The sequence below is a fragment of the Pelodiscus sinensis genome, chromosome 9 (assembly GCF_049634645.1).
Source record: "Pelodiscus sinensis isolate JC-2024 chromosome 9, ASM4963464v1, whole genome shotgun sequence".
Classification (NCBI taxonomy): Eukaryota; Metazoa; Chordata; order Testudines; family Trionychidae; genus Pelodiscus; species Pelodiscus sinensis.
This window is the reverse complement of record NC_134719.1, coordinates 9,933,880-9,949,367: the sequence shown is the minus strand read 5'-3', so window position 1 is coordinate 9,949,367 and position 15,488 is coordinate 9,933,880. Positions and strand designations below refer to the sequence as shown.

At 43.8% G+C, this 15,488-nt stretch overlaps 1 protein-coding gene across 2 annotated transcripts in view; it reads right to left on the bottom strand.

Moving 5' to 3' along the window:
- Window positions 1-15,488, bottom strand: part of PODN (podocan) — a 47,126-nt gene that overhangs the window by 29,133 nt on the left and 2,505 nt on the right. For both annotated transcript variants that reach the window (XM_025186297.2, XM_075935989.1), the window contains exons 2-4: window positions 12,469-12,731; window positions 11,200-11,293; window positions 9,740-9,804 (exon numbers count right to left, since the gene is read on the bottom strand). In XM_025186297.2, coding sequence (XP_025042082.1) covers window positions 9,740-9,804; window positions 11,200-11,293; window positions 12,469-12,731 — 422 coding nt within the window. The remainder of the gene's footprint in view (window positions 1-9,739; window positions 9,805-11,199; window positions 11,294-12,468; window positions 12,732-15,488) is intronic.

Below are 15,488 nucleotides of genomic sequence, written 5' to 3'. Positions count from 1 at the left end.
GCACAAGCCCGCTGCCGCCTCCTCACCTCCACCCAAGCCTGTTCCCTACCTTCTGCCTTCCACATTGTGGGACCAGAGGCCACTGGAGCCAGCGTGGCCCCGCCATGTGCCTCAGAAGACTTTTAAAATCCTGGGCCATGACGTCACGTCACACCCGGGCGTCCTCCCCGCCCACGTGCAACGCCGCACATGGGCAGCAGCAGGAGGTGAGGAGAAGCCACGCACGGCGGGGACGCTCTGGGGGCGGGGTGGGAGGACATGTGGTGGGGAGGAGCGGGGGGGCCGCTCCAGGCAGAGCCGGGGGAAAGACCCAACTCCACATATCGGTGGAGCAGGGCACCCAGCTCTGTAACTCGCCGGCATTTCTGGGTTCAGGGGTGTGGGGCCCGAATCGGCCTAAGGCCGGCCCTGCTGGCAGCCACCAGGCATGCTGAGGCCCGGTATTTTTTTCCCCGCGTCCCGGTACCCGGCTGCGGCCCATAGTTTGGGAAACGCTGCTCTATCATATCCCCCCTCAGTCTCCTCTTTTCTAAACTGAAAAGTCCCAGTTGCTTTTACCTCTCTTCATATGGGACCCGTTCCAAACCCCTAATCATTTTAGTTGCCCTTTTCTGAACCCTTTCCAAGGCCAAAATATCTTTTTCGAGGTGAGAAGACCACATCTGTACACAGTATTCAAGATGTGGGCATACCATAGTTTTATACAGCGGCAGTAAGATAGTCTGTGTCTTATTTTCTATCTCTTTCTTAATATTTCCTAGTATTCTATTTGCCTTTTTGACCACCGCTGCACACTGTGTGGAAGTTTTCAGAGAACTATCCACGATAACTCCAAGATCTCTTTCTTGATTTGTCATAGCCAAATTAGACCCCATCATACTGTACGTATAGTTGGGGTTATTTTTCCCAATGTGCATATAATAAGCCAAAATAAAAATAGGCAGTATATTGCCCTCTTTGCTAGAGTCTCATGTGACAGTAACTCATGTGGTAGCTGCTCCACACTTTACTTCCCAAGTCTGATGCATGTTTGATGATCTAACAGGATGCTGGTTACTGGGAGGGGAGGGGTGTTAAAACAATATAGCAGAATAGAATATCATCACAAAAGTAAATACCTGATGTGTATTAACAGTTACATCTTATTTGTTAAACACAGAGGCTACGTCTACACTGGCCTCTCTTCCGGAAGGGGCATGTAAATTTCACTAGTCGTCGTAGGGAAATCCGCGGGGGATTTAAATATCCCCCGCGGCATTTAAATAAAAATGTCCGCCGCTTTTTTCCGGCTTTTAAAAAAGCCGGAAAAGAGCGTCTAGACTGGCCCCGATCCTCCGGAAAAAGTGCCCTTTTCCGGAGGATCTTATTCCTACTTTGAAGTAAGAATAAGAGCCTCCGGAAAAGGGCACTTTTTCCGGAGGATCGGGGCCAGTCTAGACGCTCTTTTCCGGCTTTTTTAAAAGCCGGAAAAAAGCGGCGGACATTTTTATTTAAATGCCGCGGGGGATATTTAAATCCCCCGCGGATTTCCCTACGACGACTAGTGAAATTTACATGCCCCTTCCGGAAGAGGGGCCAGTGTAGACGTAGCCAGAGTGTATTGGAAACAAAACACAGTGTTCTTGTCCCAAAGAGTTTATAATCTAAATAAGACAGACCAGAGCTTGCTTCTCTTCTTGGCCCAGTGCTATTCAATATCTTTATCAATTATCTGGAAAAAAATCGTTGCTGGTAAAGTTGGCAGATAACAAAAATTGGTGGAATAGTAAAAGATTAGGACAGGTCAGTTCTACTTAGGGATGTTAAATATTGGTTGAGTAGTCAATTAACCTCATGAATTCTTATTGGTTAGTCGACTAATTTATAGTCCCCGGGGCAGCACCTGTCCTGAGGGGAGGGGTCTGAGCTCCCGGACCTGGCGTGAGCTGGAACTGAGCCGGGTTGCCTGCCCACCTGGCTTCTAATACACTTTAAATGCAGAGCCACAGTGGGGGTAGGTCCAGAACTCAGTGCAAGCTGGGACTGAGATAGGCCGCTGGCCAGCCTGCTAAAAAATTTACTGGCAAGAGATGGTGGGGGGAAATGCACGTAGTTTATAGCATTAACCTATAAGCTTTTGCTTATCGGTTAATTAACTACACTATTGCATCCCTACTTCTACTGAGCCATCTAGATCATGTAGTAAGATGATTTGACTGAATAATAGCTGAAATCAAGGTCCTACATCTAGGAACCAAGAATACAGGTCACACTTTTAAGGATGGAGGTCTGTATTTTGAAAAGCAGCAACTAAAAAAAAACATTAGGATTCAAGATAACAGAATGACTCAAGACATGAGCATGAGGAGCAGTGATGTGGCTAAAAGAACAAATGTAATCTTTGGGCGTATAAACAGGGGAATATTTAATAAAAATAGGACAATGTTTTCAGTACTGTATGCATCATTAGTGAGATAATTATTGGAATACTGCACCAGTTCATTTTTAAAAAGGATGTTGACAAATTGGAAAGGGTCCAGGAAAGAGCTGATTTGAATGATTTGAGGTCTAGATAACCTGCGTTACAAGGAAAGACCAAAGAAGCTCAATCTATTTGAATTTATCCAAGAGAAAGCTAAGAGGTGACTTAATCACTCTCTGCAAGTACCTCTATGGCAGCACCCATCCCTAGGAGAGTGCGGGGCCCAGGATGACTTCGCCTCTGCCCCAGGTCCTTCCACTGCACCCCATCCCTTTCTCGAAGCCTCCGCCTCTATTTTGCCCCTAGCTATTACCCCAGGTTACTGCTCCCTCCTCTCTTGAGCAAAACTGGTACCTGGTAACACCACTGCTGGCCTATGCACCGCCCAGGTCCAGCATCCCTCTGACACAGAGTAGAGAAGAGCCAGTAGCACTGCTGCTAGCTCCCGTGCCATCCAGGTCCCATGCCCCCCTAAAGTGCAAGGTCTCCCAAAGTGTGGGGATAAGAACAACCACCCGGAACCATCCTATGGCTGGGACAGGTCTTCTGTATAATGAAAAGACTTCTGATAGTAGTGGGCTCTTTAATCTAGCTGGCAAAGGTATAACAGGATACAGTGGGTGGAAGCTGAAAGTTAGACAAACTCAAATTAGGTGCAAATTGAAGTTGAGGTTATTAACCTAGGAGTGTGATAGATTCTCTGTTGCCTGAAGTCTTTAATCAAGACTGGAGGTCTTTCTAAAAAGATCTGTTCTGGCGCATACAGCCAGAAAGTGTGGACTAGATACAGATGTCACTTGGTGAAATTCTATGACCTGCATTATACAGCAGGTCAGACTACCTGACTATTCGCTCTCTGCTGGTCTTAAATACTTTGAATCTATAAATCTTCCTCTCACACAGACTGCACACCAGTGTAACTACAGTGGTCCTACTCCTGATTTACACAGATGTATAAAGCCAGGCCCATAGAGCAGGCAAGACACAATGGCTATGTCTAGACTGCAAGGCTCTTTCGAAAGAGGCTCTTTCGAAAGATACTTTCGAAAGAGCCTCTTTCGAAAGAGAGCGTCTAGACTGCACGTTGAACTTTCGAAAAAGCGGCTTGCTTTTTCGAAAGAAATCATCCAGTGAGTCTGGATGCTCTCTTTCGAAGAAGCCCTATTTACATTGAAGAACGCCTTCTTTCGAAAGAGGAACTTTCGAAAGAAGGCATTCTTCCTCGTGAAATGAGGTTTACAGCCATCAAAAGAAAAGCCGTGTTCTTTCGATTTAATTTCGAAAGAACGTGGCTTGAGTCTGGACGCAGGGGAAGTTTTTTCGGAAAAAGGCTACTTTTCCCGAAAAAACCCCTGAGTCTGGACACAGCCAATGAGACTCCACATGAAGGAATGTCAGTCATTCTTTTTTAAGTTATAACTCAAATTATTATTAAATAGTTCATGAGGGAGTTAGGGGAAAACAGTGATTTTAATGGGGAATTGCTTGGCCTAACTTCTTAAATTAATGAATGGTTGAAGAGTACTCCAGGTTCTCTTTCCACACTTGGCAGAGTAATATTCTATCACCTTGTAGTTCCCTAGACTTTTATTTTTAAACTGAAAAATAAGTTTGTATCATTGATTTGCCTCTTTCTTGACAGTAATTTCCTCCTTAGGCTGCCTAAAAATGCCTCATGGACACAAATTAAGCAAAAAGAGCCCTTTCCCCTACTCAGCAAGTCCCGTGAAGCTCTCTCAGCATCAGAAATAATGGGTAGAAATTAAAGGCACTTTACACCAGTTACCAGCACTGACACCACCTCACCTTTAGCTTTCAATGTACTCACTTATAATCTCGTGGGAGTGGGTTAATGCTAATAAGCCTGGTCTAGCAGTTCTGGAAATGTGTCATAAGACAGAAATCAGGCACAGGAAATAATTCATACATGCAAGTAATCACTCCTATGCAGGTTTCCTGTCTGCATACATTGCACTTGGGTCAAAGTCGGTATACGCACAGAAGCCATGGACAGCCGTGTGAGGCACTCAGGGAAACAAGAGGACCACTGAATAGAACATGAAAGGAAATAGAGAGAAGGTGTTTCTTCCCTCCCTCCCTCTCTCTCTCTCAAAGAAAAAAAAAAGGGGTTCCAGCTGCTCAGAGCCTTGTCTTAACATTTCTTCCTTTTCCAGAACTAGCTTGTATCAACTGTCTGGCACTGGATGGATGCTGCCAGCCAGTCAGATTTCAAAGTGAAGGGGACATGCTCAGATTTAGAGAGAAAAGCAAGAAGCCCTCTCAATCTGTTTCACAGATAGGCAGGAGGGGCAGAAGGAAAGAGTACAATACGTATTGTCCCACTATTAGAATTTTCACTAACTGGCTTTTATAACTGGATGAACTGTTTTGTGTGTGGGTCAGCAAGAATCAGCAGATAGTGGAATAGCACCAGGCTCTTTGTGCATGTGTCCAGGTACTGCATTGCACAGTAAGGTTGATATCACATTTACCTTCTTATCACCCTTCGCTCTCCCTTCCATCCTCTTGGTATGAGGCAGACATGAGAAAAACATGGCTGCTCTCAAAAGCCTACAAACAAGTGGCTCTGATGTTAGGCATCCACCTCAGATGGTTAGAAGCCTGTTGAAACACATCTCTGAAGGGAAATCTCATTCCCTTACTAGAAATGGAAATGTGGCCAGCTGAGGGGGTATTGCCGTCTTTTCTCTTACCTGCCATAGAGGCCTGACAAATGTTTAATCCAAGTATGTGTTTTGTGTTCCAGGTATTGGCAACTAGGGGGGAAAAAACCACCACACTCACTCCGGGGGCCTCAATTGTCCAACAATAGCACGTTTGTCTTGAGAGCTATTTGCAGTATCTGCTCCTGCAGAGAATGATCAATTTCCCAAACCTTTGCTGCTTCTAATGCAGCACACAAGATAGATGGAGTGCTGAATGTACTATGCTAGGGTAATCTCTACAGTATTGAATGGTGGTTATCATTGGTTGGCTCTTTGGAGAATTTATGCTAGGTTTTTTATAGTTGTTAAAAGAATTCAAGTAGTTTTAGAACTCTCCCATCATAATTGTCTCTAATAGCAATTTAGTGACTTCAGCCAATCAGATTTTCTTTGCAGCCTTATTGCTGCCATCACTCATATCCCATTACTTCCCTCTGTTGCTAATTGGTAGATTAACCAATTAAAGTGCTGCCATAAAAGTTACCTTTAAGTTTTAGATCCAATTTTCTACTTGCCTGTTACAGACCCTAACAAAAATGAAAAAGCCTTGGTTCCAGGGAATCCCATATCACTATGGGAATATTGAGAAATCTAAACCCTCCCTCACGCAAAGGGCTGATAATGATCCAAGTAATCAATAAGGTAGCTCAGTGTCCTGCCCTACATTTCAGCAGGTGAGGTTTTTGTTAAAAATCACACATGCTGTGGGTCTCCATAGGCTAGGTGATCAAAGCTTATTGTGGGGGTTCTTAGGGAATATAAATAAGAAATGGTAAGTTATTTACTTGTAGGTGTATCATTCACTATAAATACTGCAGGGTTATGTGTTAGCCTAGTTATGATCATCAAAAATGCCATCCGGCCAATTTACCAGTCTGAAGTAATCAAAACTGCCACTAACTTAAAACAATATCAAGACAAGCTTCCTTCCATAAAATGAAAGAAGCAAACTACCAGCAAACCCCTGTTCTCCTCCAAACACCAGGGTTGCCAGAGCTTTAGACCTTCCCATGTAGCATGGATGCAAGCCAATCTGGTTTGTCTTGGTTCATGATTTCTCAAGACACATTATTTTTGTGTGCCCACAACTTCTCACTGTAAGGACTTCTGACAATTTGCTGATGTGTGCATTTTTATCTTGGATGCTTGTCTTTCTGCAGCCACGTCAGGAAGAGCTAAACACTTTGTTTTGTCACACAGGGAAAAGCTGGACTGCAAAGTTCTGGAATATTAGTCACAGCCTGGCTTGTTCTTCTCTTTTATGAACCTACTTTCTGCCAAGCCCATTACATGGAAATGTGGTTTTAAAAAGATGTAGCTGTACTAAGGAGCAAATTCTGAGCTCAGTCACGCCAGGGGAAATCCACAAAGTTATTATGGATTTGTCCTGGCAGGACTTAGATCAGAATCTGGCCACTTGGGTAGAACGTAAAGGTCAAAGGAGCACAAACATTTTTTTTAAAAGTGTGGTTAAGTACACACAGAATTGAATTTTTCTGTCTCTGGAAGGGGCTCCCTGCTTGCACAGTTGAGCTTTGCCCTTTCCCCGCTGACCTGTATCTGGTACTTTAAGCAATTCTTTTTTATGGGACATCATATTTCCTTCCGTAACAAGCAATAGCGGGAGTTCATTAAAAATGATTTCACTGCAAAACCAAGCAGGAATAAAGGGAATCAAAGAGGGTATTTCTGTCCCTGTTGAGACAATATAACTTTTTCATCAAGGCCTGGGATATCTGTCATGACCCCTATGGGTCATCAGCATGAAACTGAGGACCTTAACCACTGGAACTGTGCGCTCCAACCATTTGAGCTGAAGAAGTAACTTGATTAGCTGTAGCAACAGTAGGCACTTAGTCTCAAACACTAGAGTGGGGCAACATAGCACATAAAATGGTGGGGGAGGAGGTTACACTTCCATCATATCCTAAAACCTCAGTCACACTAGATACTCTCTCACATCCACTTCCACTCATTCCACAGTTCTCCTAATCCCTAGAGCCCACATCTGGTGGGGACTTGTCCGTGCTGTGCATGTATAGCGCCTTTAGACAGGATGGAAATGGGATCCATGGAGAATGTTGTGGCATTTTCAGTTCTTGACTGTTCATTAAGAGACCCAGACCCCAAAGTGTTAGGACCTGTTTTTTCAATGAGGCTTAACCGGACCTTTTCTAATGTGTGTGTAGCTTTGTATACCAGCACTCATAATTTTCGTGCACTGAGTGCAGGTGAAAAAGTCCATCAACTAGGTCCTGATCACTGAAAGCATATTGGAAGGGACTTCAAGAGGTCATTTAGTTCAACCCCATGCACCATGGCAGAGTCAAGGATAGCTGGACTATAACTGAATGGTGCTTATCTAACCTGTTCTTTAAAATCTCCAATAATGGGGATTCCACACCTGCCCTTTGAAGTATATTCCATACAGAACTATCCCTATAGTTAGAAAGTTTTTTTCTAATATTGAACTTAAATTTCCTGCACAGCAGATTAAGCCCATTATTGCTTGTCCCACATTTAGTGGACAAGGAAATGAAGGGCTGTTACAAAGGGGACCTTCGTCAATTAATATATTTGAAGGCTTTTTTTCAGGGCCTCTCCCTTAGTCTCCTTTTCCCAAGACTGAACAGTTCTAGTTTTTTTAACCTTTGCTCATAGGTTGGGTTTTCCAAATCTTTTATCATTTTTGTTGCTCTCCTCTGGACACTCTCCAGTTTATCCACACCTTTTTTTTAAGCTGCCATCCAAGAGTGCACACAGTACTCCTGCTGAGACCTCATCAGTGCAAAGTAGAATGTGTCTTACATCAGTCTTACATCAGTATCATAGGGTATGTCTACACTACCACCCTAGTTTGAACTAGGGTGGTTAATGTAGGCAACCGAAGTTGCAAATGAAGCCCGGAATTTGAATTTCCCGGGCTTCATTTGCATATTGCCGGGCGCCGCCATTTTTAAATGTCCACTAGTTCGGACTCCATGCCCACGGCTACACGCGGCACGGACTAGGTAGTTTGGATTAGGCTTCCTATTCTGAACTACCGGTACACCTCGTGATACAGGTCAGCGTGGAACGAGGTGTACCGGTAGTTCGGAATAGGAAGCCTAATCCGAACTACCTAGTCCATGCCGCGTGTAGCCGCGGGCATGGAGTCCGAACTAGCGGCCTTTTAAAAATGGCGGCGCCCGGCAATATGCAAATGAAGCCCGGGAAATTCAAATCCCGGGCTTCATTTGCAACTTCGGTTGCCTACATTAACCATCCTAGTTCGAACTAGGGTGGTAGTGTAGACATACCCATATACAGCTACTGCATAGCCAGTTATTCCCCATTTTATATTTGCGCATTTGATTTTCTCTTCTAAATGAGGTGTAATACTTTGCACTTGTCATTACTGTAACATCATCTTGAAGTGAGTGAGCGTCTTTTTGCCCATGAGTGCAGGTTCTGTTTATGTGGTCAGACACCACATGGTCAGAGGAGCTTGTGCATGAAAACTCTTTGAGGTTTAACTGTTAATTCGAAATAAGGGGTTTATGTCGGAATCACGCTTCTCTGCCGCGTGTAGACGCGGGCAGTTATTCCGAGCTAGTCAGTTTCCAAAATGGCGACTGCTTGAGAACATGCTAATGAAGCACAGGATATTTAAATCCCGCGCTTCATTTGCAATTTCGGTCACCGTCATTAGCCTCCCTAGTTCGAACTAGGGGGCTAGTATAGATGTACCCTGGCTTGTTTACACATGGGGTAATAAACTTAAGTCCTCTGCACGGAGGCCATAGTGCACCGGATGGTGCTAAACTCTGTGCACAGGTGACAGCTCTATTTTGAATTATTAATTTCTACCTCTCTTATCTGTTGTTACACTCTTAAAATGAATATCTTCAAACAGCATCTTAAGATCAACTCCATAAATAATCCTTTTGTGCTAACAGTTTGGGTATGTCTACACTACCCCGCTAGTTCGAACTAGCGGGGTAATGTATGCATACCGAACTTGCTAATGAAGCCCGGGATTTGAATTTCCCGGGCTTCATTAGCATAAAGCCGGCGCCGCCATTTTTAAAAGCCGGCTAGTGCGAACCCCGTGCCGCGCGGCTACACGCGACACGGGCTAGATAGTTCGAACTTCGTAGCCATTCCGAACTATCTGTACTCCTCGTTCCACAAAGTTCGGAATGGCTACGTAGTTCGAACTATCTAGCCCGTGCCGCGTGTAGCCGCGCGGCACGGGGTTCGCACTAGCCGGCTTTTAAAAATGGCAGCGCCGGCTTTATGCTAATGAAGCCTGGGAAATTCAAATCCCGGGCTTCATTAGCAAGTTCGGTATGCATACATTACCCCGCTAGTTCGAACTAGCGGGGTAGTGTAGACATACCCTTTGGCAGTGTGATGGAAGTTTTAATTGCAGCTTGCCTCTGGTGAGCCCAGATTGGAATAGCACACCTCAGCACAACATTACGGGCATGGAGAACAAACATATTTTTAAATTGTTTAACTTAATGAATAACTCCTGAACGCATCCCCAAAAAACACTGTCCCCTCTTACCTTATTGTTTGCAAGATACAGGTAATTCAGATTCTCCAGCTGTTCAAATGCCTCCTCTGGAAGCCCTTCAAATGACAGGAATGATTTACAGTCAGCACCCTTTGTGAATGAGAATGCTAGAGGGGCTTTTTTGTCTCCCAAGGGATATCTATAATACAAGTTTTAAATATTTTTCAGAAACAACGTGACTCATGCTTTCGGTTGTTTCAAATTCATAAAAAGCGTTAGCTGAACAAAGTACATGTCTGACCTGTAGTAATGAGTGTGATGATCAGAACACATAAAACAGTGTACCAGAGTTAAGGTCACTTGCTATGGGACATATATTACTAACTGCAAGAGGATCCATGCTGCCTGGGAAGAATGGATTGAAACCAAATGTGGATTTTCTTCTCTCCCCCACACTGCTAAATCTTTAGAGGGTTGGGATTTTTGGGGGGGGTTAATTTATTTTTATGAACGTGTAAAAAATTCTTCTCCATAAGGATATAGTATAAATCAAGGCATATTTGAAACTTGGGCTCAAGGATGTATCCACTGCAATTAATGGAAGAAATTTCATTAGTAACTGAACAGGGAATCAGACCAGGTCCTGAGTGTATTAAATAAAATTTTCTTTTTGCTGTGCATTATTGATGTACAATGACTCTGTGCTTCCAATGAAGCCCTCTGAAATAGGAGGCTGCTCCTATTATCCATGGGAGTTGTAGGGCACACGTCACAGAGAGGGTCACACCTGAGTGTAACAGCAGTACCATTTCTTTATCACACACCTTCCCCTCCTTGATGATCATGTTGCTCTTCCCAGCCTCTCTTTTCTTCCCCTCTCAAAATATGTCCTTATCCTTGGTAACTAAATGGGAATAGTCTCTAGTGAGTGCTTGACTTACCCAGCAAAACTTGCCTGAAGCAATCAAAGTGGGTTGACAGAAAGGATGGGAGTTGTGTTATTTTTAATGCATATGGTTTGGTTCCAAAGGTTTTGTGTAATTCAGACATCAAATTAATTGAATTAAACTGAAGGAGTGAATTAAGAAGCAGGCTCTGTCATAGGGATTTATTCAGCGTGCAGACATTTATTCAGCACGCAGGCATTTATAGATCCAATTTGGATTGCACTCATGTGTTCTAGAGCCCCTGGCGGGCATTTCCTGGACATGTATGTGCTATGCCACAGTACACAACACTGCTGCCATGTCTCTCCCTTTGGTACACGGAGGACTGCATTTTTATGCACTGAGCAGTATTTTTTTAGATGATGAAGTGCCTCCACGTTTTGTAACCTGGCCAAAGGAATGACGCTGGTTAGCCAACCATTCCAATAACATATGCACATTTGAGCACACACAACATTCCTCATGCCTTCCATCTGTGACCACTGACTGGTTTGTTGCATAAACTCATGTTGTAGTGCTCATCAGTGGCTCTTTATACTCTGATGCTTGTCTTCTCCAACTTACCTTTCGAAGTAAGCCTGTTGTTCTGTAAATTGAGTGTTTCTAGTCTGTAGAGACGAGCAAGCTCTTCTGGAAAGATTTCTTCTATCTGGTTATTCTAAGGAAAGGAGTATAGGAACCATCAGCATCAGAGAAGGATCCTAGAACTGAATTTTTGGAAAGTTTGGATCTGGATCTGATTGTCAAAATAGACAATAAAAGGCCAAACGCAGTTCCCAAATCTGACAAACCCAAATTAGCAGAGTTTAGAAACCTGCATAGCCAAGTTCTGCAGGTTGGGACTCTCTCCTCCACCCCCCAGAAATATCTAGATCCTGTACTTCATGAAGAACAGGTTCTAGTAATTCCTATAATTCTTTCAGCCAGAGAGGCAAACTAAGAGTGTTAGCATGTAATTGAATATTTGTGTAACCACTAAAATTTAATGCAGTTACATGACTATTCAATAGTCCCCAGAGGTGGGACAGCAGCCAGTTCACTTCCACCCCATTCCCAGGGAGCCCCCTGGGTGGCAGCAGCTCCTGTCCACAAGGGATGCATGGTGCTGGGGGTAGGGATCCTATGTATGATATTTCAATTAATAATTGATACCAGTGAACTTCTTAGCAGCTGCTGAGTTATACCAGGGAAGAATTAAGCCCACATTTTCCAAAAGGAGAGCAGAATTAAGAATTGTTATACACTGAAGATGCTTATTTGGGGAAACATTTTCCTCTGAGCCACAAAAAGTCTCCTCTCTCATCATTTGCTTTCCATACACAACCAGGTCTCTGGGGAATGACTAATACCAGACAAAGTTCTCCCATATTAGTCTGGAATGAAAAAAAAAACAAAAGAAGCAAATATACATTCAATGCAATTAATATTTGCTGCTGACCAAATATCTTACCTCAGAGCTAGAGGGTGAAAGAAGAAAAGGAAAGGAGACCAAGGGAGAATCAAAGAGCCAGAGATGCAAAGTTTTTGGAGCTAGGGGGTAGGGAATCTTTTGGGGACTAGGCAGTGGACTGCCAGAGCACAGTGTGGCCCCAACACAATCATCAGGGCTGCTCTAACTTGTGCTCCCCACTGTCTTAGCCCTCGTGGTCCTTATGGCAGTGAGAAATAGCTGAGTAGGGGTGCCCTCCCACACCTCTTCTCTACTCTTGGCCAGTCCCAGAACGTCCCAGTTCTGAGTCAGATGGACAGGCTCACACCATTCATAGGAGACATGAGACAACATTGAATTGTGCCTGCTGTTTTGGTGAACAATCCTGTTGTGTTTTATTGTACCTGCAAGGAAAGGTGGTTTGTTGACTCCGGTAAATCTATGGGAAATTCTTTCAGATCAATCCCTCCACAATCCACAACTCCTTCCTGGGTGCAGGTGCAGTCTCTAGGGCAGTCTGGAGCCAGGAAATCAGGGTCTGGAGTCTGTAACTTGGATGAATTTTCCAGAAAGTCATTGTCTTCATCATCGTGACCATGGATCATGTTGTAGCTAAATACTAAAAGCCACAGCACCAGCAGGGATCTGCTGCTTGGAAGCATGTCCACTGAAACCAAACAAACATCATGGTAAGATGGGGGTTAGTATTTCTGCAGGCTAAGTAATATTTTGTTTTAAAGCTTAATGCAAACTAAGTGGAAGATAAAAAACCCAATGTGGGGTTGACTGCCACGTAGCAGGCAAGTTAAACAGTTAAAAATGACACCAAATAGCTGTATGGATCTAATTGCCATGCGGGTAACCAAACTAACTTCTCAGCGTCAGTGTTGTCAACCTCACAGAGTCACAAACCCTGAGTCAGCCTCCCAACAATGAAGCGATTGGCAAAAAATCATTAGATTTTTTTGAAATAAAGTTTATATTGTGCTTTTCTCCTTTTCACTCCTAAATTGGTTAAGGTGATTTTGGCTCCCATATCAGGAGCTTTCACCCCAACATCTGCTTGTCCCCCAGCAACTAATTCTGCCCACTAATTCTCCAGCCTCTTCTGCTTCTTCTCCAGCTCTTGGGCTCTTCCACCTCCTTCACTCAGGCCTGGCAAGGGTCTGAAGCAGGATTCCCTTTCTCCCTTTCTAGGCTGGGGCTGAGAGTACTTCTAGGAGTTTTTCACTTCACATTATCCCTTCCCAGTCTGGGACAGAAGGAAAAGACCAGTCCCTTTGCTCACAGGAAGGGAAAAAGGGACCAGAACTGCCCCAAACACTTGCTACTTCCTTCTTTCCACCCCCAAATTCAGAAAGGTGTTAGACAGCAAGGAAGAGAGGTAGCGAGAGCTCATCCTGCTTCTTGCAGCAGCCCTGATTTGCTGTCCTTCTCCAGAAACCAGGAAAGCAGCCAATCAGAGGGGGTTTCCCCTCACCTGGTAAAGCTAAAATTCATAAAGGGCTGGAGTTTCTCACATCACCACCAGACTGACTCCAGGCCCAGTTGAAACAGGGAAATTTGGCAGGACTGCAACATATTTCAGTTCGCCAGCCCAGCTGCGCAAACCCTCCACCTGTCTGTATTTTGGCCAGGTGGCACTACGACAATTCACATTTAATGTATTTCTAATAATGGTTTGTCACAGAGTCTATTAGACTTGCCTATTAAAACACACTGATGTACCTGGGTAAAGTAAGAATTCTTCAGCAAGTGCATAAAAGAGGCTAAAGAACCAGGGGTGCAGAATGGGCTATTAAGAATGCCATCTAAAGAGGAAGCTATGTGCAGTCCACAACAAGGCATTATATTGGGCCTACAAAATATATTCTTGAACACCACCTGCTGAACTTCATATTTACACATAACATAGCAATCTCACCTACAGAGCAGTGGCACTTGTGATTCAACAGAAAACTCTTCACAGATACTGACCCACTGTCCCCTCCTATTTGTGATCACATAGAATTCCTGACTGTAGTAGTTGCTCATGTGGAACATTAGGAAAATATTTCATCTGTCCAGCTATGGAACATACGAACGGCCAAACTGGGTCAGACCAAAGGTCCATCTAGCCTGGTGTCCTGTTTTCCAACATTGGCCAATGCCACGTGCTCCAGATGTGGGCATGCCATGGATTTATATAGCGGCAGTATGCTTTTTCTGTCTTATTCGCTATCCCTTTCTTAATGCTTCCCAACATTCTCTTTGCTTTTTTGATTGTTGCTGCACATTGAGTGAAGGTTTTCAGAGAACTATTCACAATGACTCCAAGATCTCTTTCTTGAGTGGTACCAGCTAATTTAAACCCTATTGTTTTCTTGGTATCTCTATATGACCCATATAACAAGAGCATCAGAGTACCTTATGGTCTTAATTGCATTTATCTTTACTGTGCCCCAATTAACTAGGGCACTGGTATTAGCATCAGAGTGGGAATTAAAACACAAAAGCCTGTCTATAATAAAGGGGAAAGTCGACTTAAGATACATAACCCCAGCTACATTAATTACGTAGCTGGAGTCAACTTATCTTAAATTGTGTTTCCATGCTGTCCACACAGCGGGAGGTCGATGGAAGCAAACGCTCCTGACAACTTCCTTTACTCTTCATGAGGAGCAGGACTACTGGCATCAGTGGGGCTGCCCTCTCAGTTTGAATTAGTGGGTCTTCACTAGAAGCATCAATCTTCCGCATATTGTAGAGAAGCCCAGAGAGACTTGCATAAGGTTACAGAGGCGTTTGTGGCAAAGCTGGACTTGAGCCTTGTGCTCCCCAGCCACAGGATAACACCCTACCCCCTGGCCCATCTTTACTCTCTATATATGTACTTTCAGATTATTTTAAGCAATTTAGAAGCTGGAAACAAAGAGAGTCAAGACCATGTGACTGGGCAGTACCATGCAGACCAGTATGAAACTCTGCATTGTCCCAACTTAACCCAAGAGTGGATACCCCATGCCCTAGTAGCTGCAGGCATAGCAGAATCAGCTGAACTAGGTCTGGCTACTGAAGTAAGTTAGTCCCTTTCTTTGACTGAGAAACACCACCAGGTCCTTGGGGAGATTTATATATGAGATTATGCAATGTTATTTTTATGTAACTGTTGATCATAATGTTCCACAAAGTTTTGCATATGGAAATTCTCATCCCTGCACAGTACCCTGGTTAATGTAAACAAGGTGTGCTGGAAAACAGTGACTCATGCTGTCAGGATGACCCTACACTGGATCTGTTTATATGCATTGAACAGTAACAAAATCTGAGCTACTGAAGTAAGATATGGCTTGGATTTTCTATTGATTTTGGACAGCAACATTAATCTGAACCTTAGAGCCTTGGCTATTATTCAACTTCTATTTTTCTGGCTGCAGGTTAGAAT